We start from the raw sequence: 27,710 nt of genomic DNA on the forward strand, positions 1-27,710 counted from the left end.
GGGTCAGAGGTTATCTTGAGGTTCATAGGTTGTCTTTAGGTTCATAGGTTGTCTTTAGGGTCAGAGGTTGTCTTTAGGTTCAGAGGTTGTCTTTAGGGTCAGAGGTTATCTTGAGGTTCATAGGTTGTCTTTAGGTTCATAGGTTGTCTTTAGGTTCAGAGGTTGTCTTTAGGGTCATAGGTTGTCTTTAGGGTCAGAGGTTGTCTTGAGGTTCATAGGTTGTCTTTAGGGTCAGAGGTTGTCTTTAGGTTCAGAGGTTGTCTTTAGGGTCATAGGTTGTCTTTAGGGTCAGAGGTTGTCTTTAGGGTCAGAGGTTGTCTTGAGGTTCATAGGTTGTCTTTAGGATCAGAGGGTGTGCACAAGTACAATTACTGCAGCTCAGCATCTCCAACCCACCAGTAAGGTTTAGTGTACTGCATGGAGTTCAAGTCTGATGATGACTGACAGCTATTTCTCTGCCTTCAGCTTCACTGTTGGCCCACTGGGAGCCCAAGAGCCCAGGGCACTGTATGTACCAGGACACTGTATGTACCAGGACAGGACACTATATGGACCAGGGCACTGTATGTACCAGGACACTGTATGTACCAGGACACTGTATGTACCAGGACAGGACACTATATGGACCAGGGCACTGTATGTACCAGGACACTGTATGTACCAGGACACTGTATGTACCAGGACAGGACACTGTATGTACCAGGACACTGTATGTACCAGGACAGGACACTATATGGACCAGGGCACTGTATGTACCAGGACACTGTATGTACCAGGACACTGTATGTACCAGGACAGGACACTATATGGACCAGGGCACTGTATGTACCAGGACACTGTATGTACCAGGACACTGTATGTACCAGGACAGGACACTATATGGACCAGGGCACTGTATGTACCAAGACAGGGCACTGTATGGACAAGGGCAGTGAAAGCCTCCACCCCTTTCTTCATGTTTCACTGGAAAGACCTAAATTAACCCAGACAATTATCCAAATAACCCCTCACTCATATTCATCATATTCATCACTCAATGTCACCCTCTGCCATGTGACTCCACAGACTTTAAATATAAATGGCCACCCTCATGTTAAACAGCCACTGGGTTCAGCCTGCTGACTAACTGCCTCATCTGTGAGGGAGAGATGGGGGGGGGGGGGGGGGGGGGGTGGAAACGAGAGAGACTGGCCCAGGGAGGTAAATGAGTTGGAGATGGGATTGGGTTGTGTGTGTGTGTGTGTGTGTGTGTGTGTGTGTGTGTGTGCGTGTATGTGTGTGTTTGTGTGTGTGTGTGTGTGTGTGTGTGTGTGTGTGTGTGTGTGTGTGTGAGAGAGTGTATGTGTGTGCGTGTGTGTGTTTGTTTGTGTGTGTGTATGTGTGTGTGTGAGTGAGTTGTGTGAGTGAGTGAGTGAGTGAGTGTGTGTGTGTGTGTGTGTGTGTGTGAGTGTGTGAGTGTGAGTGTCTGTGTGCGTGTCTGTGTGTGTCTGTGTGTGTGTGTGTGTGTGTGAGTGTGTGTGTGTGAGTGTCTGTGTGCGTGTCTGTGCGTGTCTGTGTGTGTGTTTGTGTGTCTGTGTGTGTCTGTGTGTGTGTGTGTGTGTGTGGTGATAGTGGGGGGGTCTTGCTGATGCTCATTATGAACACTGGTGGTTATCTAATCAAAGGGGCAGTCACAGGCTGTAAATGAACTGCCAGGCTGTAAATGAACACACACACACACACACACACACACACACACACACACACACACACACACACACACACACACACACACACACACACACACACACACACACACACACACACACACACAGGGCTTTCCCAGGGCCAGAGTGGGGGAACTCATCTGGGCTTCGTGATGTGGACTCCGAGGCAGGGTGGTGGAGTGGAGTCTGGCGGACAGCTCAATGCATCAGACTGTGAGAGAGTAATAGGACTGCCAGCCGACTCTGACTGCACATTTAGTTTTTCAGTCGGGGGTACTGAGAGAGAGACAGGTAGCCAGGGGAAAAACATTAATTATTTTGAATCTTGTCTTTAATTCTTTCTATCCAGAATGTTCCCTTACATTTTCTCACGACTTACCCCAAAGTTGCTTGTGATCCTTTTCCCTTTCAGTAGTCAGTCCCTTGTGTGAACCTTGAAGTGTTCTCTGTGTGGTAATCCAGTGCCCTCTACCTCTCTCCTCACCGTGGGGTCAGCACTCTCCCCCTCCTGTCTGGGGAGGATGAATTCAGTGGTGTGGAATATCCCATTGACTGCTTTATCAAAACTCCTCATACACTAGGACTCCGGGCTGTCTGGAAACCTTATCAGCCTCATTTCTTATTCATGAGCCCTCCGCCCCTCCGTACAAACACTAATCCCGACTGTTAAGCAGAGAGAGCCTGAGAAGTGCAAATATGCCTAAATGCCCAGGGTCCCCAGAGAGGCTTTTAGGAGAGGAGGAGAGGGGGAGACAGGGAGAGAAGGAGAGGAGGGAGTGAGAAATGATCATCACGGTCATTTATCACCAAGGAGCTGTTTATCACTCTTCACACTCAATTATTTAAGCAGTGCTTTTATCCAATGTGGCGTTCAGTGCAGGTATGCATTCATTTGTATGTGTGCTTATCATGACTCTCACCTATGATGCTGGTCTTGGTAGCATCTCAGCATGTGGGCCCTGAAGTGTGGATTGGTGCCAGTCACGAAGATAACATGGGTCTGTTTAAAGTATGACTGCAGTTTGTCTATGGATGCTTGCTCTATTGTTGCTTGCTCTGTTGTTGCTTGGTCTGTCAGAAAGGCCCTGTCCTAAACAGGGATACGTGGTTATTTCTCTGAAGCTCACCTGAGCTCCATGGCTGTATGAATTTGGATGCCAGGTCAATTCTCTAGCAGTATGAATACAAAATCCACACATTTCAGACCATCAGGTGTCTCAGCATATCACTCGCCTGGCGAGACCAACTCAGCCGGAGTGAAGAGATTCCACCTTACCCCCCTGATATGAGCGCTGTTTGCAGCAAAACTGAAATAGCTCTGCACAGAACCCGATACTAATACAATTATTCTTCTAATGTTCTTCCCTCGGTCTACTACTCTCACTCTGTCTCTCTCTCTATGTCTCTCTTTCTCTCTCTCTCTCTCTTTCTGTCTCTCTCTCTCTCTGTCTCTCACTTACACATACAACTCCCTTGGCAGTCTTGCCCATGCAATGCCAGTGCTCTGCCCTGTGTTGATAAAATGTGATTAGGCCCATAAGGTGGCCAGAACACTCCTTAGCTGTGTGTAAGCACTTGGGTGACAGCGTTTTGGCGGCGTGCCGGCGCACACCAAAGTGAGTCTCATTCATTATTCACCGAGCTCGCTGCACTCTCCCGACATCTCTCCCATCATCAGCCTCACATTTTGGCCAGCCTCCGTGTCTGTGTGGCGGCTGCCACCACAGCTCTGTGTGAGCACCGGATACCGAACTCTCTGAAACCAATATGTCAGACCGGTAGTCCTGTGGATAAGACACAAGATCTGGCCTTAGCCAGCCAGAAAGGGTGATGTTACCTGACATCTGATTGCTTTTATATGTGGTAGAATGAAAACCATTTTAGCTCTGAGTTTTTGTGAAGCGATGGCATTTGCCTTTTACTTTTGAAGGTAGCCATCTGTCATATTGGTGGTGGTGGTGGTGATGGTGGTGGTGATGGTGATATTTACAATTGGTTTCAGCCACCTCTTCTGGTACATGGCAACTGGAATGTGACGCAGTGATTGGCACCTGTCTGGAAATGGAAGCCCTGCATGTTAGGAAAAGAGATCTACACATCCTCAAACTGTGATTATGGGGGAGTTTCTTTTCACTGTGCTGGTCAGTGAAGTAACCACAGGTGCCCAAACACGGTTACACCAAACAAAGAGAGAGCCCAAAGAGTGTAGTAGTAGGTGATAGCTTTGGTGATAAAGGCACAGTATCACCTCAACCTTTCACTGGTGCCCTGCCCAGCAGTCTTATGGGGTTCCAGTAAACCCTTGGACCTTTCCATATAGTGTTCTAGTATATGTTTTCTATATATATTTTAAGTGATGTGCTTTATGAATTTGCATCTACCAGGAAAAATGTTGCTGTGGTTTTATCTTTCCCTTTGTGTGCTACCTGATATAATGGCATAAGCAGATATAAGTCAATGCATTTCTGACAGCATGAAACTTCCCAAGTTTCTCCACATCTCAGAGGCTTGAGGGCTTAGAGTATTCCAGTTGAGTACACCTTCATTTCCACTGGAGGAATCCGTGGGAAAGTATGGAGAAGGTTCTGGCATGCCTGGGGTTAGTCGCGTCATCTTGTGTGTTGTCAGTATTGATTGGTGTCAAAGGGTGTGCTCTATTATCCACACTTAGGTAAATTGTGTTTGTCGTCTCATCGGGGATGACTAGCTTTTACCACTGTGAGCGACCTGTCGTGCAATCTCAGTGATTTATTACCTTAACAGAATTTCTGATATTCTTAAAATGTCTTTTTGAACAAGTTATGATGTCAAGATATATGGTTAAACTTTCTTTTAGTCACACTTCAGTTTGTTACCTTTGTAAAGTATTTTTAGTAGACCTCATAGTCTCGACAGCCCCTTGAAGTACAGGGCTAAATCATCTGCGTGTCTAGAGTGGCACATACCCAATGAAACCTGTTTGTAACTGTAATAAATATGCTGTATATGCAGGTTTGCATTGTATTCTATCTTCTTTGATTCATTTTGAGATAGAAAAGAGGACACAGCCGGCAGCCTACGCGCCCAACACTGATAAGCCGGAAGAGAGAAATCATTCTCACGGGAACTGCAGGAAAAAGTTGCAGTCTCTCATCAAGTTGATGTCAGAAGTGGAACTCTTATGAGTAGTAGAAGGTCTGAGAATTTGCTTTGGGTTATTGGTGTATGTACACTGTATTGCAAGGCAATTTCAAGGTATGTATAGGGCTGCTATCACATTGAAGTAATAGGCAGTAGAACCTCCATATTCATACCGTATATTTCAGCGTCTTGCGTGATAGTTAGTATTAGTGTATGAATATGTATATATATATATGTCATACTACTTGAATGTGTTTCACAAGATAGTGTAGTTTAGAGCTAAAGACTTTTCTTGCTGCACAAACAGCATTACAGTCGAATGACTCTGGTGCCTCAACAGGGAGGTCAGACAGGTAGTAAGTGGGATTGCTCTTAATTCAGCTGTCACCGATATCATGAAACACTCCAATTATTTGCACCTTAAGGGAATGTCAAAGGAAAGGGCAGGTCATCGGCTCACGAGCCATGAAGGGCTGAGTGTGAGGGCTTCAAGTGCTACAGTCACAGGTCAGCAGCCCCAAGGGAGAATGACAAGGGATGGCCTCAGTAAAGACGGTCAGGGGTAAAACCAAAGGGAGATGTTCTCATTATAGGCAATTCTATGTGCTATTTTATGTGCTCAGTACTATTTTCAAATATATCTATCGTTCACGAAAATGAAAGATTGAGAGAACAGTTTTATCTGTGGAGCAACGCAGCTTCTTGTATGCTAAAAGATAGACATTTCTGGCTGTAAGTTGATGAAACCATGGAGAGAGCAGTGTTTGTGACTGTATGGGTGTAAAATATGACTGAGTAAATACAAGTGCCCTCACTGTAGGTTTATTTTTAAGAGCCTGCGGGCTCTTCTGCAATCCTCCTGGAGCTTGATGCGTAGGAGGAGTGGCAACTTGCCTTCTGCACAGACATGTGCTGGCTGGGATGGCCTCCTTTCTGCCTGACGCTCCATTTGGAAATGTGCTGCAGGTCTTCTGATCTCCCTACTTTATCTCTCTCAGTGCACTAAAATAGGATTTCAGTTGGCTTTCTATGGTGCATATTGAAGTACACGTGCAGTACGGTATCAAGGTATCACTGATCGTGCAGATATCTGATTAGTCAGCGAACTTGTTTACAATTGATTTTTTTGGGATCACAGTTGATATGTGTATGTGTGCATGTCTGTGTCCTTTTTGGGGCTTTTCTAGCCAAAAATGAGTCGAAGAGAGATAGAGAGTAGGATTGCGATCGCTGTCCTATGGCTTCCCCCACGGCTTCCCCCGCATTCATATATGTTAAGAGAGTGGCTGGTGAAGAGAGAGATGCAGTGGATCCAGTTCCTGTTGTGAGTGACATATGTGGCACGTGCAGCTTATGCTCCCAGTCCTTGTCCGGGAGACGGGCATGTCCATTACGTAATCTCTTGACGTCCTCTGGTTACTCTGCTGTGCACGTCCTCGTGCAGGGTTGCTGGTTTATTTATTGCCGTGAGAGTTGGCTTCCCTGGTCTCAAAATAGCCTGAGAAGACTTTTTGCAAACATAGTTTACGGATGTTTCACTGAAATTTACAATCACAGCGGAGGATTTAAGTGGCTAGGGGTATTTTGGATATTTTTGACCCCAGTTATTGTCATCCTAATCCTATTCGTCTATTATTTTTAATAGGAGGCAGCATTTCTATTTTTTACACACTCAGTCAGTGTTTATCTCTTTGAAAATGTAAAAAAGGCTTACATTTGCGTCTCCGTGACTGCATGTTGTGTTCATGTTCATGCTCTGGGCCCTTGTTGGTTGTGTCCTGTAGCTGACCTGAGCCCAGGCCTATGCTAATGACTCTTTTGCTGACCTGAGCACAGGGCTATGCTAATGACTCCTGTAGCTGACCTGAGTGCAGGGCTATGCTAATGACTCTTTTGCTGACCTGAGCACAGGGCTATGCTAATGACTCCTGTAGCTAACCTGAGCGCAGGGCTATGCTATTGACTCTGCTACTGCAGGCTCTGCACACTGTTTCGTTTTAGATCAACACCTGTGCCATAAGATGGAAGAAATTTTGCACATATAATCATACCAACAATTAGCGATGTCTGGCTGGGTGATTTAAAACATTTGGTTGGTAAATTAGCTTAAACTTGAGCAGGTGGTGTTTTCCCATGCTAAATAGAATTTGTGCAAACAAGCCATGATGAGACGAGATGCTTTCCTCGTATGCTTACTATCCAGGTTCATCTTCACTGCACTGAACTGTAATGAACTGCAGCGTGAGGGCTAGCCTTGTGAGGAAGCATGATGTTTAGAAGACTAAGCCAACATGCTAACAGTTTATAGGTAGATCACTATCATGGTTTTCTGGTTATTTATAAATACTTATATCTAATGAAATTACAGTAAAATGTGAAATATTGTGGTCCCTGAGGTTGAAGTGGTAGGGATATGTCCTTGTTGTGGTCTGAAGGTATAGCTGATACAGTTTGGTGTTATCATTTGAGTCCCGCCATGCACACATTTCTCATTGTGTCCACCAGTTGTTGGTTTAATCATGAAATATATATATACAGCCGCGGAAAAAATTAAGAGACCACTTCAAAATTATCAGTTTCTCTGGTTTTACTATTTATTGGTATGTGTTAAAGTAAAATGTGCATTTTTGTTTTATTCTATAACCTACTGGCAACATTCCTACCAAATTTCAAATAAAAATATTGTCATTTAGATCATTTATTTGCAGAAAAATGACAATTGGTCAAAATAGCAAAAAAGATGCAGTGTCTTCAGATCTCGAATAATGCAAAGAAAACAAGCTCATATTCATTTTTAAACTAAACAATACTAATGCTTTAACTTAGGAAGAGTTCAGAAATCAGTATTTGGTGGAATAACCTTGATTTAAAATCACAACTTTCATGTGTCTTGGCATGCTCTCCACCAGTCTTTCACATTGCCGTTGGGTGACTTTATGCTACTCCTTGCGCAAGAATTCAAGCAGCTCAGCTTCTTTTCATGGCTTGTGACCATCCATCTTCCTCTTGATCACATTTCAGAGGTTATTTATGGGATTCAGGTCTCGAAATTGGGCTGGCCATGACAGGGTCCTGATCTGGTGGTACTCCATCCACACCTTTACTGGCCTGGCTGTCCAATTTCACAGTAGGTGCAAGACTCTGTGGCTTGTAGGCCTCTCGTAACATACCTCACGCTGTGTGTCACTCTGCTGCTATGTGTCACTCTGCAGTCCTCACCTCAAGTTCAACCTGACAGGACATGTCAACTGACCTGAGAACAGGGAGCGAGTGAGACAGGAGTCAGGAAGAGTGTACTCACCTGCTAAGACAGAATTGTTGTTGGTTGTTGGAAAAAAAGAGTGTGTGTCTGCCGCTGAGGTGAGTTTCTCTGAGGGACTCTTTAAGATGCAGTAAAACCAGAGAAACTGATAATTTTGAAGTGGTCTCTTAATTTTTTCCACGGCTGTATTATATAAAATATATACAAATATTGTAATTTGTATATTGCCGGAGTAAACTTGATGTATTCACAGCTGCAATCAGCACATCAAATTTAGATCTATAGGAAGGGGGTCAGTCCTTTGTTTCCCATATCTATTCTTATGTTCCCAATGTTCCCCAGATGTACAGTATATGGCACAGGATGGGATCATGACAAAAAATAAAAAGATAGAAAAAAATACTTAGCTAATGAAATGACAGCAAAATGTGAAATATTGTGCACCCTGAGGTGATAGTGGTAGGCCTATATTATATACACATGTTATGTGAATAAAAGTTGGGGAACATCTTATTCAGGCTCCCATGATGTGCTTTATAGAGCTGGAGGACATAGGACCCTTGGAACTTAGGACTCTGGGAACAGAGATACGCTCCCAGTGCTGCTTATCTGTATGTGCCATCTCACATCACCATGACTGCTGCTTCCTCGCGGCGGCCTCTAGCTCCCCATGGCTCCTCATGGCTGCTCCTGGTGTGGGTCCAGGGGAGAGCCAAGGCAGAGGACATGCTGTGAGCCAGATGCCAGCTCTTGTGAATCCTGTGGAGGTCTAATGATGATGATAATTGCAAAAATGGTTTTAAATCCTTAGTCAACCCTTGGCAGCCACTTTCTTCTTGCTCAGGGTTTTGTAAGCGTAACATACCTCACGCTGTGTGTCACTCTGCTGCTATGTGTCACTCTGCAGTCCTCCGACCTGTTCAACCTGACAGGACATGTCAACTGACCTGAGAACAGGGAGCGAGTGAGACAGGAGTCAGGAAGAGTGTACTCACCTGCTAAGACAGAATTGTTGTTGGTTGTTGGAAAAAAAGAGTGTGTGTCTGCCGCTGAGGTGAGTTTCTCTGAGGGACTCTTTAAGATGCACCCCACTTATGGAAGAAGCTTGCAGAACCACCATCACTGTGTGCATTATATTAAATGAAATAACTGTGACATGGTGTTTTTCATGACATCAACAAGAATCCCTGTGACGTTTAGCATCCCTTCGTTATATGTTGTCCATGACGCTGTGTTTCTCTTCTCCTCCTCATCAGGGGATCAGCATTGTGGAGCCCAGTAATGCAGAGCCTCCTCCAACGCTGCTGCCACCTCCTCCACCTCCTCCCAAGCACGGCATGTACCAGCTGGACATCACACTGAGGAAGGGCAACAACCTGGCCATCAGGGACAGAGGAGGTGAGAGCTGACAGGACAGCATTCTTTATTCTTTATTATCTCTCTCTCTCTCTCTTTAGCTCAGTCTCTCTCTCTCTCTCTTCTGATCCTTCTGTATGTATGTATGTATGTATGTATCTATCTATCTATCGCGCTCTCTCTCTCTCCTGATCTTTCTTTATGAACTGTATGTATGTATGTATGTAAATATGCAAGTATGCAAACTGAGGTTGTTTCTGGGAAGCTCCTGCAGTTTGACAACCGATGACACACGTTTCTGTCACGTTTCTATTCCTTTATTCTGCAGACGTGCAAATATGCTGTTTGGTCAGTGTACTATTCCTCAGGTCAGCGTCTGTCATTGTAGCTGCCTGCATTGTAGTATCCAGTTGCATAGACACAGACAAGGAGTTGTGCGCACACACACACACACACACAAACACACACACACACACACACACATCCTGTGTGTGATTTTGACAGTGTGTGTGGTTGTGTTTGGATGCCTTGGGGTTGTACTGGCTGTGGGGACACTAATGATCTCATTAGGGGCCTGGGAGAGTGGAGGGAGAGCCGAGGGCGGTCGGCTCAGGAGCCTCTGGAGGATGGTGGGTGATGAGCTAAGAGATGAGTGTCTCACGGACACACCACACAGGTCCTCACTGACCTCACAAGTAGAGGTAGAACTCTTGCCTTCATTCCCATTGATGGTAACACGGTTGAGAAAGGAACACATGAATTTTTGGGCTTATATGACTGCAGTTTTTGCAATAAATCAAATCTGAACAAGACAATCTCTGAAAATATAGTCTGCGTTAAATGATAACAGAAATGCCAATACCTCGCCTGAATCCGTTGAAATTCTGTCAGATCAAATGCCTCCACCAAAGACAGGTTAGATAACTGGCTTTAAAAAATGCCTTTTTTATTATTTTTTTGTAGTATCAGAAAATGCAATTCTGAACTGCCACCCACACACCCCATTTCCACACCAGACCAGCCCCCTGTGACGGAGCTCTCCCGGCCATATAACCACATGGAGGCTGGAGTGTCAGCAGTGGATGTAGCACAGGGCCAGAGCTGTAGGACCTGCTCAGCTGAGGAACGTCAGAGATCAGGAGCTTGTTTTTTTGTTTGCTGGGCGCGTGCCAGTGTGGGTGCCCCATGGGTGTGCTGGCGGGGTGCCAGTGTTGCCGGCACCTCCTGCCCTTGTGAGATGCCTCTGCCAGCCACCCGCGGTTTGAAGAGTGGCCCTGAAAGGCAGTAAATTCTCCCACATCTGCTACCTCGCTCAGCTTTCCATCATTCTTCATGGCCATGTGCCCTGCCTGGACTAGAGAAGGATCCCTGGTGAAAGTGGCCCTCACTCAGGTCGAGGTGACACGGAGCACTGATGCTTCTGTTAGGGGTCTGAAAAATGGGAGAATTAGTTTGCCAGCATATCTCCCTCCTCTGTCAGATTTAACCGCGGGATTTTAGGCAGAATAGGGAGGCTGTAGCTTCTTCTGTGAAATCTGTGGCTCACTGGTGCTATTTTAGGCTTTGCAATGTGGCGTAAGAAAGCGCTCTACACAGCAGCCTGCAATCAGAACTCTGCCTGCTGTGCAGTGTATGTGCAGTGTATGTTCCCAAAAAGGAGCCACAAAGTGACACGGTCCTCAGTGCCAACCCCTTGAGGTGTAGCATTTCATCTAGCATGGATAGATCTGGGTTGATATGCAGCTTATGCAACTACTTCGCTTCCAGGTCTCTGCAAAGCTACAAAATAGAAATATAGATATTTTAGTATGCCAGGTAGGTTCACAAACAAAAATCTCAGCATTGGCTTAGCCAGTCTTCTCACTGCGACGGTTGTCAGTGATACACTGAGCGTAGGGTCACTGGGAGGTCAGACCCGCATCCTCTCTCTCTCTCTGTCTGTCTGTCTCGCATCACCCTGTCACCCTGATCTCAAAGGCACCGGTGACAGCACCTGGAGGCGACTGACAGGAGGACATTGAGTCGCCTGAGCTGCTTACCTCCAGTGTTTCTGAACGCTGGACTGAAGAACTGGTGACCTGTGACCAAGCCTGTCAGTGTGGCCATGGCCATCCATAGCAGGGGACCTGAGCTCTGGTACCTCTGTCACAGATAATCATATTATGGAGGTTTCACAATACAGGGTCTGTTGTACATGGGACTGTTCCTGTTGCTCTGTTCGTGGGGAAAGGTGGCAACTCTGAAGTCATGGTTTCAGTTTCAGCGAACACACTGAATATCATCCTGCAAGTTGATTTGCATGAAAGACTAAGTGCTAAATTACTGTAATAAATGTAAGTACTGTAAACGTATTAGTAGTTAGTAACGTAGTCATTATAGTTCTGTTGTACATACCTCACATCAAGACTAGGGGTGTTGAATTTGTTCTTTATTGTATGCATCCTAGTATGTATCTGACCTACCATTACACACTGGTGAGATCAACTCAAAACAACACCCTACAAACCTGTTATTGCAATGAGGAATAGTGAATGAGGAATGAGGAATGGGGTTTTCCCCAGAACAAAACTCTTCACATGATGAACACAATAAAAAGACTCACACATTTGGTAGATGGTGTCATGGTTTGGGATGTTAAGTTAATGCGACCAGTTAGTTAGCGATCAAGAACAGCTGTACTAAACTAGAAGGACCCTGGAGGAAGACATATGCCTTGCCTATGCCTTGGATGTGAATGACAGTGTGTGCTATGAGTTCATGGAAAACCTAGTTGTTCAACTTTACTGCATGATGCCTTCATTCACACATTCATATACAATTAGAGAACAGAGGCAGATCTAATGATGCTTCATATGAAATCAGAAGACTGTATGAGGACACTGATTAGATTAAGGAAGATTGCCATTTTGAAATGGTAAAGTGCACATTGATGTTCAAGTGTTCCATTCCATGAGGCTGATGCACAACTATACGGACTGTGACAGATAGTGATAGTGACAGTGACAGATAGTACTCCTGATTTTTGAAAGGATAACAGGATTTTTGTGAGGCAAAGAGCTCTAACCAACATTGTGCCATTTCTCTCATTTGGATCAATGTCTGTATTGTAAGTATTAAGTGAAAGATGACAGCAACGGTTCCCCCATTACAACCAGAAATGACACCAATCCTGACAATCCTTATCAGAGTGCTTTTATTGATTTAGTTAGTTTTGTCTCGTTAATACAGTATGTTTTGCTTGGCATCATGTATTATTGTTATTGTTAATGGAGCTAAACATGATACCATTCAGTGTGAAGGTTGTCAGTGCATTTAAAAACTATTATGAAAAAGCCCTCTTTAGCATGATCACGTTTGTTATGGGGAATCAGGGAGCAAAGCCTGTTGGGAAAACTTCAAGCTCAGAAACTACTGCTGAGACTGAATGTTTAATTTATAGCTATTGTGGTTCCTTCAACCAATCCAGTAAAAACTGTACAGTCCATTGTATGATTGGCTAGAGAAATGTATGACAAATACAGAGAGACATAAAACATTTCAGCGTTTCTTGTCACATGTAACCTGACTCAGACTCAATACAGATCTAGTGTCCTTACTAAGATCACACCATACATTATCAGAAAACTGTGAAATGTGTGTCATTCTACGATGCACAAAGACAAGAGAAAAAACTAAAACACAGAGACAGAAGAGTCTGTTCTCAGAAGATGCGGCAAGCTGTTTTTTAAGATGAAGAAGTCAAAGAAGTGTTGTGGCTGAAGTGATAACATTTACACCAAAACCCAAGCCAATCACACAGGATCTCGAAACACACATGAACTTTTCACCTCATGAATATTAGCCAATCACAGACTGACAATCACCAATCAGTAACTACCAACCCATTTAGTAGTAACCAGTGACAGACCACATGTGTCCAATCATATTTAGTCACAAGGCAGAGAGACAGAAGTGGTTAGACTTCAAGAGCTTTATTAATGTAACTGATTTTACTGAAATATCATTCCACAATTACATTTGTCAACTGCAGCAGAGACCCTGTGTTAGTGCATATTTAGATTGTGTGAGAGCAAGAGGGGTGAAGATCATGGGAGAACGGAGGATTGTGTGACAAACATCAGCTTTAGAGCCCAAGTGTGATTCCAGTTTAAATAGGACATAACAAGGACATTTCCTTTAAAACCTATAGATGACTTCATACAGACAACATCAGATTAGTAAGGACATCAGTTCAGATGCTATAAGTAGGATACTGATACTCTATAAATATCTATTACGTGCCACAGCCGACTTTGTTTACACTGTCCATAGGATATGGGAAGTTCTATTTCAGCACGTCTCCAAGCAAGGATATGTTGCATTGCCATGGGCAGCTGTAATTGAAATCGTATCTCATATTTTTGACACTGTTATGACTTATAACTGCCTCACTACCTACTGTGGATGTGCGATATGGAGGAACTGTGTACAGTGTGCCTTAGAGCCTGTGGGGCATAAACTTTAACCTTCACTTTGGCTAATAAGGTCACATAAATGGACACGCTTACAGTACTTCAAACGTGTTCTGTTCTGTTCTGTCTGTTCTGGGAACTGTTCTGCTGAACTGTGTCTTGGAGGAGCCCTTTCAGCCCTTTAAATGGGGCATGCAGGAGAGGCTGGTCTGCTTTTATAGAGGTGTGAAAAGTACGTGTTTGTAAGCAGGAGCATATGTGTGTGTGTGTGTGTGTGTATTTGTGTGTGTGTGTGTGTGTGAGAGAGAGAAATAGAAAGAGAGAGAGAGGGAGCGAGAGGGAGTAGGTGAGGCCGAGATCCTGAGCTAACATAATGCACACTGATAATAAGAACCTATAGCCTCCTTCTGTCAGCACAGTCTAATGAAAAACACATATTGTGTGAATGTGTGTCAGCTGGAGACTCTGTCTGTGTGTGTGTGTATGTCTGTGTATGTGTGTATGTGTGTGTGTGCGTGTGTGTGCGAGAGACACTGAATGAATTTGTGATGTAAGAACATATTACAAATGGCTGCTTTTATTCAAACATTTTAATTCTATTCGAAGCTGGAGAAAGATGCCAAATTTAGATACGGACTTTCACCATAAATTCAATTCAATTTGATTTATATAGCGCCAAAACAATACAATTATCTCAAGGCGCTAAACCCATTATCAACCCTTTATGTCTGTCATAGAGATACTCGCTCTCTCTCTCATACACACACGCACACACACACACACTGTTCTCATCTCTTAGCACATTACGTTTATGTTGCATTTTCTGTGATGACAGAATCCTGCTAAGCCAGCTCTCACCTCACACACACACAAACACACACGCACACGCACACACACACACACACACACACACACACACACACACACACACACACACACACACACACACACACACACACACACACACACACACACACACACACACACACACAATGGTATCTGACAATGGTAGCCATAGCTCTCCTTCTGCTGTGTAGGTGTGTGCTCCCAGTGGTGCTTATCTGTCTTGATCCCAGGCTCTATGGGTTTCCCCCCTAGGGCGAGAGGCAGCTCTGTAGGTTAGTGGACCTCAACAACAGACTCCCTAAACCCAGAGAGGACAATAACCCTCCGTCCCTTGGACTTCTAGTGCTCATGCAGAACCACATGTCGCCTGAAGACAAGCGTCAATAGAATGACTGTGTGCCCTCTGGGTCTAAAGTAATTTGGCCATCCTATTACTGTTACATCCTATTACTGTAACTGCATACACTCAAACTGACTGAAAAATTACTGAAATTTGTACTGAACTGCATTTATGATCAGTCTAGTCGAGTGTGACACTAGTGTGTGTCTAGTTCAGTCTAGTCTTGACACTAGTGTGTGTTTAGTGATCCAAAAAGTCTTACCATATGTATGGCTGTGTTCAGCATTAAGCACAAAAAGAATCGATTTTGAAAAGAGATTATTGAGTTTTGAATGCAGTGTTTCATTTTGCAGGAGATACAAGGTGTTTTCGTTGTTGGCATTTTATGTGCGTATTTTATGTGTAACTGTGTGAAGGGTTCTGATTAAAATGAGACCCAGTTTCAGAAAACATGTGTAAACAGTTGTGTAAAACTGTAATTGTCTGCTGTAGGAAAACTTAGCAAAGATGCCTTCGGGGCCTTAAACTAGTGGTGAGTATACTGCTGGCCTTAAACTAGTGGTGATTATACTGCTGGCCTTAAACTAGTGGTGATTATACTGCTGGCCTTAAACTAGTGGTGATTATACTGCTGGCCTTAAACTAGTGGTGATTATACTGCTGGCCTTAAACTAGTGGTGATTATACTACTGGCCTTAAACTAGTGGTGATTATACTGCTGGCCTTAAACTAGTGGTGATTATACTGCTGGCCTTAAACTAGTGGTGATTATACTGCTGGCCTTAAACTAGTGGTGATTATACTACTGGCCTTAAACTAGTGGTGATTATACTGCTGGCCTTAAACTAGTGGTGATTATACTACTGGCCTTAAACTAGTGGTGATTATACTGCTGGCCTTAAACTAGTGGTGATTATACTGCTGGCTTTTAACTGGTGGTGATTATACTGCTGGCCTTTAACTGGTGGTGATTATACTGCTGGCCTTTAACTGGTGGTGATTATACTGCTGGCGTTAGCAGTTTACTGAAAGTGGCTAATGTATTTGTATTGTCTCTTTAGATTCCTTTATTGATATTTTCAAATGGGCTCTTCTTTTATGGTAAATATTTGTACATAGCCAGAATCGCTTCAGGGAGTGTGGGAGCCATTTCTTTTCAATATTTGATGACTTGAAATGAAAAGCATGGAGAAAGGACTCCATGTCACTCCCTTGATTCTCATTATCTTGTGAAGGCCTCTGAATGACTAAGTGAAAGTGAAGTCTGAGTTTCACCGTCAGGTCAAGTCAAGTCAAGAGAGCAGACTTCCTATGAAAAGCTGTGAGTTACTCATTTCCTTTCCCAGTCCTGGGCCAGTATGAGTGTTTCCATTGAAGTGGTGGGGAAGTGGGGGTCTTGACAAAAGTACTGCCCCGACAGAAACCGCAAACACAGATACACATTTGCACATTTCTTCAACTTCAACACACGCACACCCACCCACACACGCACACACGCGTCACACACACATGTCGAACACACACACACACACAAACACACATTTCACACTCTCATGAGCAGGGTGGTCATGCTCTCCGCCCTGCATGAGTGGAGAGGAGTGTGTGTGTGTGTGTGTGTGTGTGTGTGTGTGTGTGTGTGTGTGTGTGTGTGTGGTGCAGTCATTAATCCAGGGCCCTGGAGTGGGATGCTGGGTATGGGGCTGTGGAGGAGATGTGTTGGCCGGTTGATCCTGTTGACAGAATCAGTTGCGATGTGTGAGGAGAGAGCCCAGTAAGTCTTGCTCTCACACTCTTAAATAAGGCCTGCATGACAGCCAATGTGACGCCTGGCTGAACTCAGTCCAATACCTCACAGTGAAAAATACGAGTGTCCCCTTGTTTGTCCTGCATGTGATCCCCTCCCCACCTAGTCATGGCTCAAACTTTCTCAATCTTATGTGACATGAAGGTTCCTGCTCATTGGCTGTCTCAGACTCGAACCATTTCTAAGTCCACATTTTTTGATTTTTGAGTTGCTGCCTCTTTCATTGAGGTTATTTGTTATCCTTCAGCTAAAACATAAAACAAAAACATATTGTTTTCCTCTCAGGGAAAAATGCCATTTATTGACGAGGTTCAAAGCGAAAGTAGAAATATGGACATACTGTGAGGGGAGTCTGATGTTGGACACACACTCTGTGAGGGGGGGGGGGGGGGGAGTCTGGTGTTGGACATACACTCTGTGAGGGGGGGGAGTCTGGTGTTAGACATACACTCTGTGAGGGGGGGGAGGGGGGGGGGGGGGGGGAGTCTAGTGTTGGCAAAGCAAAAGTGACTTTCTGACCAAAGACACAATCACCAGATAGCCCTGCCTAAATGGCTGGTCTGCAGTGATGCATCATCATACCCAAAGCTAATGAGATGTGTGAACAGAAAACAACTGAACTAAACCACATGTTGACAACTGGACATACACTGCCAAATATTGAAACCTGATTAGTTTGAAATACAGTAGGACACTTTGATGTTTAGTCGATGTGACGGCCGCCGCCGCTGCCGCACATTCAGACCTTGCCAGCACGGTAGAGCCATTGGTACACCTGGCCTACTCCCTCCACACGTGATGGATTATCTTTAAGTTATTTCAGTTCATGCACGTTAATAGATATTTCCACTAGCATTTCCCATACTACCCGGTTTTATGTAGTTACAATAACCTCCATCTACGTGGCAGTACAAAGACACACAACATGTTTATTTTTGTTAATCATTCTGAACTTTATTTGGCATTTGAATGTATTAAGTTATAGTTCTGTATATTGCGTTTGTTTCGTTTACTTACAATTGTTTGAGTTATTTAAGCTACCGTGGCGTGGTGGGAGAATGGTGTGGCTTCCTGGATCCTCCAGCGGTCAAAGGGTTTCCTGTCTGCGACCTGTCAGAATAAGAGTCCTCCAGAAGTCACCACCAGTCCAGACAAGTCATGGGGGAGAGGATATTTAATTTGGTTAACAAAGATTACGTTTATCCGTTGCTTATTGTTTATGTTTATTCTTATTGAAGAAATATGATGTATTTACCTTTATTCTTATGTTGAACTGGCTGAAATTGTCATTGTTTGTTTTAAGATGATGATGATGATTTTCTTTACCCCTTTGTGGTGTTTATTGGTTTGGCCAGTCTGTATATAGGCTCCTCTGTTTGTTCATTCGAGAGGTTAGTCTTTTGTGTTTGGTTTGCTTTGAAGTTGACAGTATGCTTTATGTTCTGTTCAGTTGACCTCCTAGGCCTAGCGATATATCTTCTTCTGTTTTAATGTTTTGATATTGGTTGATAGGATTTGATTATTTAGAGAACATTATTTAATAAATCCCATTTTTGAAGCCCTACAAACTGCGTCACGAAAGCCTTACTGCCTGGTCCCTGACAGTCACCATTACTACACTATTACATGCCCCATGTGAGAATGTGATAGCATGATAAGGTTAAGCCTCCATGCTTCCTCCATGCTGTGTGTGTGTGTGTGTGTGTGTGTCTGTGTGTGTGTGTGTGTGTGTGGATCCGAGTGGAAAAAGAATCAATGTAATTTAAACTCTTTGTGAGCATAAGCTTTGGGTCTGCCCCTTTGGTTTTAAAGCTCCTTATGACGAGCATTATTCCATTTCATAATGTCTACAACTCAGAACATTCTCATGCTATGAGAACAGAACCTGTATGGCAAAGTATCTGTAGTTGTTCTCCCCTAGAAGCCCTCGTTCCCTCATGACTTTCTGCAGACAGACGTGTGATTTGTTTCTCTTGATTCTCACACTTGGTTAATCCCCCAGCACCACACAGAGTCTGACTGGAAGCGTCATGCTTCAGAGATGTCTCCATTTCCTGTGACTCTGACACATCCGTCCTGTCTGAGTAATTCAGGTCCGAGGGGGAGAGTGGGCTTTTGAAGACAGTTTGTGGGTCTCTCACACCTTTAAGCTGTTGCCATGGCGCCGCTCCTCGGGGGCCTCAGGAGGTGGCATCATCGTTTGTCCTCCTCGTTTACCCAAGGTTGCGGCGTGGCCTGTGCGGCGTGACTCAGTCTTACTTTTGGCCTTGGTCTCTCCCTCCTTCCTGGGGTCGTGACGAGCATGCCAACCGCCGCATGAAACCCCCATCAGGGTCTGTGCTGCTGCGCTAATGCACCCAGTGGTGGGCACACATTAGCCTGACAGCACTGTTCTGAGTGCTGGAATGTCTTCCAACATTAACCTCTCTGTGGGAACGTGTGTTGATTAGTCTCCAGAATGTGGTAATATACAGAGAAACGGATGTATTTCATAAATATCTGTGCACAGAGCTACTGCATTGCATTGCTTAGCAGTGGGTAGCATTAACGATGCGTCCTGTGGATATTTGTTTACTATTTCTCTTTGAAATTATTCCATAATTATTCGTTCTTCATGCACCTTCTGTGCTTTGCTGTGATAAGGAAGTGCATTTTTTGTGAATGAACGAATAAATAATTCTGACCTATTTAGTAAATCATTGAGAAGGACTGGTGACCTGCTGTTCCCTTTTGATGCCCTTAAAGCTGGTATGTAAAGCTGGTATGCATGTATATGAACAGTATGTATTGATGGGCTCTCCTCAACCCTTAACACTATTAAGCTGCATCAAGAATAGCTGTATTTGCCTTGAAGACGCTTGACAGCCTTTATGTAAATGTGGTGAACATGTTTGTTGCTCTGTTTACAAAAAGTCAATATGAATCATTCAAAGGAGTGAACTTAGAGGAGTAGACCGCCTCAGGCTATGAAAAGGCCTCGGCAAAGTTTGATTTTCACTTAGGATTATGAAGATATTTTATAGGTGGCAGTGCTTTAGCTCCTCTTAGCCGTGCTTATTGGACTGGGTCTTTGATAGAGGTTATGAAAGAATTGCTTGCTATGGTTTAATCATCGAGATTTCCAGTACATGAAAACATCTATCTTTGCCTGCCCATAGCTAGTCAGGGATATTGCAACTATATGATGACCGGGTTGGATTTAGTGGGGAGAAACAGAACATATGCAGGGCAGGATTGAGAAAGTAGGCTAAGTTTAAAACATGTTCTACCTGAGTCAAATTCACTCACTGACAGCCTGTCCTTTCTCTCTGTCTCTGTCTCTGTCTCTCTCTCTCTCTCTCTCTGTTTCTGTCTCTGTCTCTGTCCCTCTCTCACAGTAAGGAGTAATGTGGGATCATTTGTCCTCTGTTCATTATTCATGAGTCATTTGGTGTGATTTCCCCCACTAACGCCACAGATGTGCTCCATTAAAATGGTGCCAAATGGAGGCTGTTGGTCAGATTAAATATTGCTTTCATTACAGTAATTTAATAGGGCTATCAAACCCACCACTGCCAAATGACTGTTTGTTTGTTTGTGAAATGGAGACGATATATTTGCACAACAGTTTGAGGGGAAATGTGTAGAGGAAGGTAAAATGGAGAAGATGACTTGGTCTTTTGTCAACCCAGGAAATACTGCTTTAAAACGTTGAACGAGAGCTCAGATTTATGGCTGTTAATGGGACATGTTTATTGTCAAGGGAACTTGCAACTGATGGCCCAGGCTTAAAAACAAACACTACAATACAAGAGATAAATCAAGCACCAAAATCCATCATACAGATCTGACCACGTTTGTTTGCCTGGTTAGTAATCCAGAGTGGAGTGCTCAGAAAGGCTCACCCCTTATTACATTCAACACGAACACGTACTTATGTGGAATAGTTTGGCACATAGTCTGTATGTTATAGCAGGGACTCAAGCAACATAGAGTTGAAAAGACTGCCGGAGACGGTAGTAAACGTAGGGCACACTGCCCCTTAGTGATAGTATTGGGGAACTTTTCTTCCCATAGAATGAATTTGCTCATATCGATGAGCAGCTATCAACTGATAAATGTCCTGATAAAGCTCTTTGGCCACTGAACAGTTATTTGTACATAATAATATGCTCCGTGCCTTTGGTCATTTTTCTTCACCTTGCCATGTGATCTCAGTGATAATCCTGCGACAAGCGGATGTGACATCCTGTAAAGGTTAAGGTCATTGCAAGACACAACACAGCACAACACATGGCATTGACCAGTCTCAGCTGTGGCATGTTGTCGCTGTGCGCTGTGTGTACATTAAGGTTGGGGTTGGTACCATCTTTAAAGGACAGTTCAGTAATGGTCACTGGATGCTCCTCATAACAGATAATTCTTCTTGAATAATGGCTCTGGTTCGATCTGGGCTCACAGGCTAGAAGAGATCCTCGGCTTATTGGCAGCGAGACTCAAGTTTTATTTCCTCCCTCTTCTCCTCCATTCCAATGGCCGAGTGAATCTGTATTGAACTGGCTCCTTGCCCACCTTTAAATGAGAGGAGTTTGGTTTGATTCTCACCAATCAATTGGACTCTAAAAAACAGGGCAGATGGGAGGGCGGGAGGGAGGGAGAGATGGAGGGAAGAGAATCCTCTTTGACAGTCAGAGAGAGTGGGTAGCATCGTATTCCTATCCGTCTTCATGAAGCTCTGGCTTGTTGAGGAGACGATGTGAGGAGAGGGAATTAACCTCCTTGTATTGGCATTGTGGGTAGGGGCATTGCTCAATGAAATGTGACTGGCATTCTCTCTCTCCTGTGCCTTGTCTATTATACCCATGCCAATGAGGTGCTTATTCATTTCCTTAAAAATTAGTTGAAAAAAAGTATAATAGAAATAATGATGTGTGCATAGATTTGGGGTTTGGTTCTTTGTGGCACCTGATGGAGGAGTGACAGAAAGCTGACATTCGTGGCATAAAACTCTGAAAAGTTTTTCGGTTTTTAGACAGAAGTTGCTCTCCGCTCCTGTGCCCCTGTCGTGAGTTTTGAAATAGGCCTTCCAACATGCTCTCTCCGCTCCTGTGCCCCTGTCGTGAGTTTTGAAATAGGCTCTCTCTGCTCTGGCTCCGGTAGATGTATGAAGCGGTCAATCGAGGAGCCCAGTTCTCTAATTTCATGCCTCTCGGACTGCTGGATGAAAAGCCATGTGAATGCGCTATTTATGAGTCCATAAAGTGTGGTGTGTTGTGGAGGTCCAGAGTGGCGCTGTCCATTGATCCCATGGTGAGTGACGGAGGAATGTCCCCTGCACCTTGCGCACACAGAGTGACTGATTGGAACCCTCCTGCAGGCATGAACTGGAACTGGAACTATCCGTCCACACTGTTCCTCCACACACCTTAAAGGGAGACTGCTCTGCCCTGTCAATAGATGTTTTTCAATTTACGGAACTGAAGGAAGAACCTTTTTCGGGTCTCCCTCTCGCCCTTACTGCCTCAGATATCCATCAGCTTTACTGCCGTATGCAGCTGCTCCTGCTCCTACTCCTGCTCCTGCTCCTGCTCCTGCTCCTACTCCTGCTCCTGCTCCTGCTCCTGCTCCTGCTCCTGCTCCTGCTCCTGCTCCTGCTCCTGCTCCTGCTCCTGCTCCTGCTCCTGCTCCTGCCAGCTTGTCTGTGTGGTCACAACCCATAATTCCTAGCGCTATTGCCTCTCTGCTCAAAAGTACTGCAGTGTGTGTGTGTGTGTGTGTGTGTGTGTGTGTGTGTGTGTGTGTGTGTGTGTGTGTATGTGTGTGTGTGTGTGTGTGTGTGTGTGTGTGTGTATGTGGGTGGGGGGGGGGGGGGGGGGGGGGTAGTTGTGTATTTCAAAGCTCATACTCTGATTTGAAGATTCGCTGTGACATTTACTAGGCAAGAGTGACTGAAGAATAACTAAAGTGAGCAGGCTGTACAAACATTCATTTAGCACTTCTCCCAAAGCTGAGAGGATGAAAGGGGGAGAGAGGGGAAGCTAATAAGCCTTCTGCTTTGTGTGAATATAGAGCTGGTAAAAATACTGTCAGGTTGTATCATGATAGTGTCATCATGTTGTCGACAAAAGAGGAATATCCAATTGATCTTTTTAAAAGGAATCTTGCAACACAAAGAAAATGGAAATTGAAGCTGTGAGTATTTCTTTCACTTCTGGTTTTGCTAATTTCCCAACGAGGCACAAAGCAGTGCATGTAACGACTGAAGCTGGCTCGTCACAATGAATCCTCACCTTCTCTGCTGTCCTAACACTGAATGGTTAACATGACCTGGAAATCTGGAAATCCACCTGTTCCAGGATAAAACATAAAAATCCCTTAAAATCTCTCATGTGTGGGTAGAGAATAACGAAACAAACACTTGAAACAAGGCAGAGCGTGGAGAACCCCTCATTACTCAGCACTGACGGATGGGAACCAAGCATCCCAATGACGTGCAGACTTGCAGACTTCAGTCTTCACTTCATTGAAACAAGAATAAAAGTCTGAATCTGAAGAGCGCATTCAAAACACTTTAACCATGCAGAATAGTTTGTCTGTTCAGACACAAATAGAGATGTGAGTCTTGTCTCAACTACATGTGGATGAGATGCATAGGGAGATGGAATGCTTAAAATACAATGCGTAGGATGGTGCGGGGCAAAAAGAAGGATGGTGGAGCACTGTTTCTCTGCCTCTCTTGGCAGATCTCTGCTGATGACATCCTAATTAAAAAAGAACTGCTCCAGTAATTCTGAACGAAAGTCTGCTTGTGCTTGATGTGCTTGATGAACTTGAAGAAAGCTCTTTGTTTTGTTGTGTTTAATGTTGTATCATCATCAGGCAAATCAATAGATTGGGAAATACATTAGTTGCTGTTGGTTTTGTACGGTTTCTACAGTTTTGTGCAATGATGCACTCTTGTCCCTAGACCTTGTGTGAGCTTCTCTCTCTCTCTCTCTCTCTCTCTCTCTCTCTCTCTCTTTCTCTCTCTCTCTCTCTCTATCTCTGTGTGTGTTGTTTTTTTTGCTAGCCTTTTTAAGGAAACTAATCTTGTAATGTCAGTAGAGCCAGTTTGCTTTGACCCTAGCCTGGGAGATGGTTGTTAATAAGAGTGCCAAACACCATTCCTGCCTCTGTAATGACTTTGGCTTTCCTCTGCATCACTGCAGTTCATTCAGGTCAGCTCAGGTTGTAGGAGGGAGTTGGACAGCCTAGGTAGTAGGAGGTAGTTGGATTGAAATGGATGTTGCAGAGTAGTAGCAACAACATGGATGCAGCACTCTGTAGCCAAAGCAAAGTAGCAGCAGTATATGTGTGTGTGTGTGTGTGTGTGTGTGTGTGTGTGTGTGTGTGTATATGTATGTATGTATGTACAGTATGTTGTATGTGTGTATATATGTTTATATGTACAGTATGTATGTATGTATGTATGTATGTATGTATGTATGTATGTATGTATGTATGTATGTACTGTATGTATGAGTAAGGACATATGCGTATTAACATACTGTAATTGTTATTGTTAACTGCATTGCTGTGGTATCATTCCAATGGTGTTTCTGTGTTTACATTCCATGTGCAGAAGTTGTTTAAGCTCAGGTAGATGTGACAGGTGAAGCTGGGGTGGTATATAGGCAGTGTATAGCCATTACTTAAGAACAGGGGAGCAGAGCCAGGAGATGGCAATGGCGTCAGCACGATGCAAGCTTGATATTGAGTGTGTTCACCACCAAATGGAGATTCAGTTCTCAGTGAGTAAGGTCCGGCCATGTGGAAGAGGCTCTCTGCAAGTCCTTTGAGTAAACTAAACTACATGCTTCAGAGCAGAGGCTGTAGTAAGGCTACGTGTTATGATTATGACAGGACAGGAGGGCTGGAGATGAAACTCTGCTGTGACTGGTAAGGAGGCTGATGTCACAAGGTAGATCCCATGCTTTACTGAGGGACACTCTGTCTCTCTCTCTCTGTATCTGTGCCCTGTTAATGTGTATCTGGAAAAACACAATTTTCGCCACTTGCATTAGAGAGGAGAGCGTCCTGATATAAACCCAGCCCGCAATCAGAGGCACTCTCCTGTGTGTGTGTGTGTGTCAGGCCACAGCAGTGCAAAGGTTAAACACAGGGTTTACTCCTCAGATTATTTGATGGATCAGATGGGCCAGGAGGGGTGTGTGTGTGTGTGTGGGTGTGTGTCCTGACTAATCCGTAGACTGTGTGGGTGAGGCAGCCATATGAAGCAGCCTTCAGCCTGATGGAGGGGGGCTTTAATGTGCTGCGGCAAATGAGCTGTTGGTCTGACTGATGTGGTGGCCACGGGCAGGGTCATCCCAGCACAGCAGTGTGCTGCAGTGAGCAAGGACTGCCATCTACTGGTGATTTTGTGGTGGTGTTTTTTTTGGTGTGGAACACTATTTCCTTGGTTGTGTGAAGGAATAGTCTAGTTGTATTTGTATAAGAAAATATTGATACACTGGAGTACTTTTTGTGATAGTGTATTGATTCTCAAAATCACTGTATACATTTTGAATGAATAGCTTACATGCAAAGATTTGTGGCAGACAGTGTTTCATTTTGTATTGTGTTATGTAGTACTATGATGGTGCTTACAGTATTGCAATATAAACGCAACATTCAGTAATGAATCACAACTCCTGTCAAATGCTACACATCCTATTGACAGATTCTTGCCAATACACAGCCCTATGTATTTGGGTGGTAAATAGTTACCGGAGATGTGTTTGACAGTTGTTGATTTTGCTATATGTTGCTTTGCTCTTGTTATGTGTTTCTATTTCTATCTTCTGTAGCATGATCTCAGCCTGAACTCACATGTCTGGAATGACTTAGTTATGATTGAACAGCAGCATTCTGCGCACTGAACTACATGGAACTATGCATGTGTCATGTGTCATGTGTATGATTATTTTATAGAACCCAGAGCAAAGTGAGGATCTACTTAGATACGATCCCAGTAAGAGCGGTGCACTTATGCACTAGGCAGAAATCATCCCATAACCAACACGGCCAGCAGGTTATATATCACTTAACCCATTTCTGCCTAAAACGCCTGCTAAAAACGCCTGTTAAATCCTATGCTATTCTATGAGAAAGTACCTCATTTCCTGAGGGTTTTCTGAGAAAACAGTAAGAATTGTCAACGTCTACAAAAACCTTAATATCTAAGCCTCTGTAGCACTTAGAAACATGAAATAAGAAGCATTGTGAAGGTAAGAACTGCAGGTTTTATTAAAACCTGCTCCCTGAGCACACAAACAACAATAACATTTGTAAAAAACTCTCAAACACACAAAAACAATATAAATCAATGATATAAAATACAATAAATACAATTTTCAAGTATGCAAACATTATGAGGGAGGGGAAGAGGGGGAGGGAGGGGGAAAGAGAAATGGGGAGGGAGGAGAGGAGAGGGATGGAGACATCCTGGGGTGGAGCTGGCCTCGCAGTCCACATGGAGCATGAAGCCATGGCGGGGTCAACGTTATCCTGGAGATGGAGATATCTGTAAAAACGTATGGCAAAGCATTCAATCATTGTATTATTATGAGACCCACCCTCTCAGCTGGTGCTAAGACAATGGCCTACTAGACTGTCTATAGGGTATAGGGGTTATAGGTGTTCATATGCCAATTGTTCAGGTCTCTTTGAGGCACAGACAGGGAGTACACATTCAAGTTGGATACACAATAAAGCTACACTAACAGAATAGTATATTTCCAGTTCCATCAATGTTATTTATAGTATTTATATTTATTCATAATTGTATTACTATTCATTATGATGTATTATGCTATACAGTTCTCCACGTTATTTTTCTTATCTAAAATCTTTGGACAAAAACGTCTGCTAAATGTAAATGCTATTTATTCATTATGCCATTATTGTATCTATAACTAACATTATTGCATGTAGCTATATATTATCAACCATCATCACCATTAGTAATCGCTATAGCACCACTATCATTACTGCCCATTCCGTTTTCTAAGAGAAGAGAGCTCGGAAGATCGCACAAGAAAACAAAACATAAATAATTACCTCCAGATCATTGCCGGTTGTCCAGTCCACCTGGAATCCCTCCTCCTCTCCTTCCGTGCCCACAAAATCCCACTCCTGTGCCGTATCTAATGGATCCTCTGACACAAAGTCATTATCCTTCTCCCTCTCAGACTCAAATCCTTCAAAATCTATGTCGAAATCACTGACATCGCTATCAAAATACTCCATGTTCACTGCTACTTCTTCACTGCTACTTCTCGCTAGCCAGCATGGTATCACTGAAAACAAGCACAGAATATCGCGTGGCTATCTGATTGATTGACGTGATTTTCAGCCAACCAAAGTTCATTTTGGTGGTCATCTGATCTTTAGCAAAGCCTTAAGACCCATCCCATGTGTAATTTTAACCAACCAGAGTGAGTTATACGCTGCATTCGTCATGAAAACAGCACGTGTACAAAATGCTGCGCTACGCAGCAACCGGCAGGAAAGCCTGTAGCTGCCAAATGTGAGGACCTGCCTGATGTGAGTCCGCATGCGCAAACAGCGGCGGACTCACATCAGGCAGGGTCCTCACATTTGGCAGCTACAAAGCCTATGCTGCGCTACGCAGCAACCGGCAGGAAAGCCTATGCTGCGCTACGCAGCATCCGGCGCCAATGGGTTAACCTGATACATCATTTGTAGTTAAAGGTCAGTAGACAGGGGCAAACGCAATATGATGTAATAAGCTACATAAAAAAGGAATGAAAGGTGGATACAAAAATGCACTATATACTGTATGTAC

General features: G+C 43.9%; 1 protein-coding gene across 4 annotated transcripts in view; it reads left to right on the top strand.

Annotated features, from left to right (window-relative positions):
- Window positions 1–9,425: 9,425 nt before the first annotated feature.
- Window positions 9,426–27,710, top strand: part of mctp1a (multiple C2 domains, transmembrane 1a) — a gene marked incomplete at both ends in the record, with an annotated part of 88,869 nt that continues 70,584 nt past the window's right edge. For all 4 annotated transcript variants that reach the window (XM_080838451.1, XM_080838454.1, XM_080838452.1 and 1 more), the window contains one exon: window positions 9,426–9,486. In XM_080838451.1, coding sequence (XP_080694577.1) covers window positions 9,426–9,486 — 61 coding nt within the window. The remainder of the gene's footprint in view (window positions 9,487–27,710) is intronic.

The sequence above is a fragment of the Sprattus sprattus genome (assembly GCF_963457725.1).
Source record: "Sprattus sprattus genome assembly, chromosome: 5".
Classification (NCBI taxonomy): Eukaryota; Metazoa; Chordata; class Actinopteri; order Clupeiformes; family Clupeidae; genus Sprattus; species Sprattus sprattus.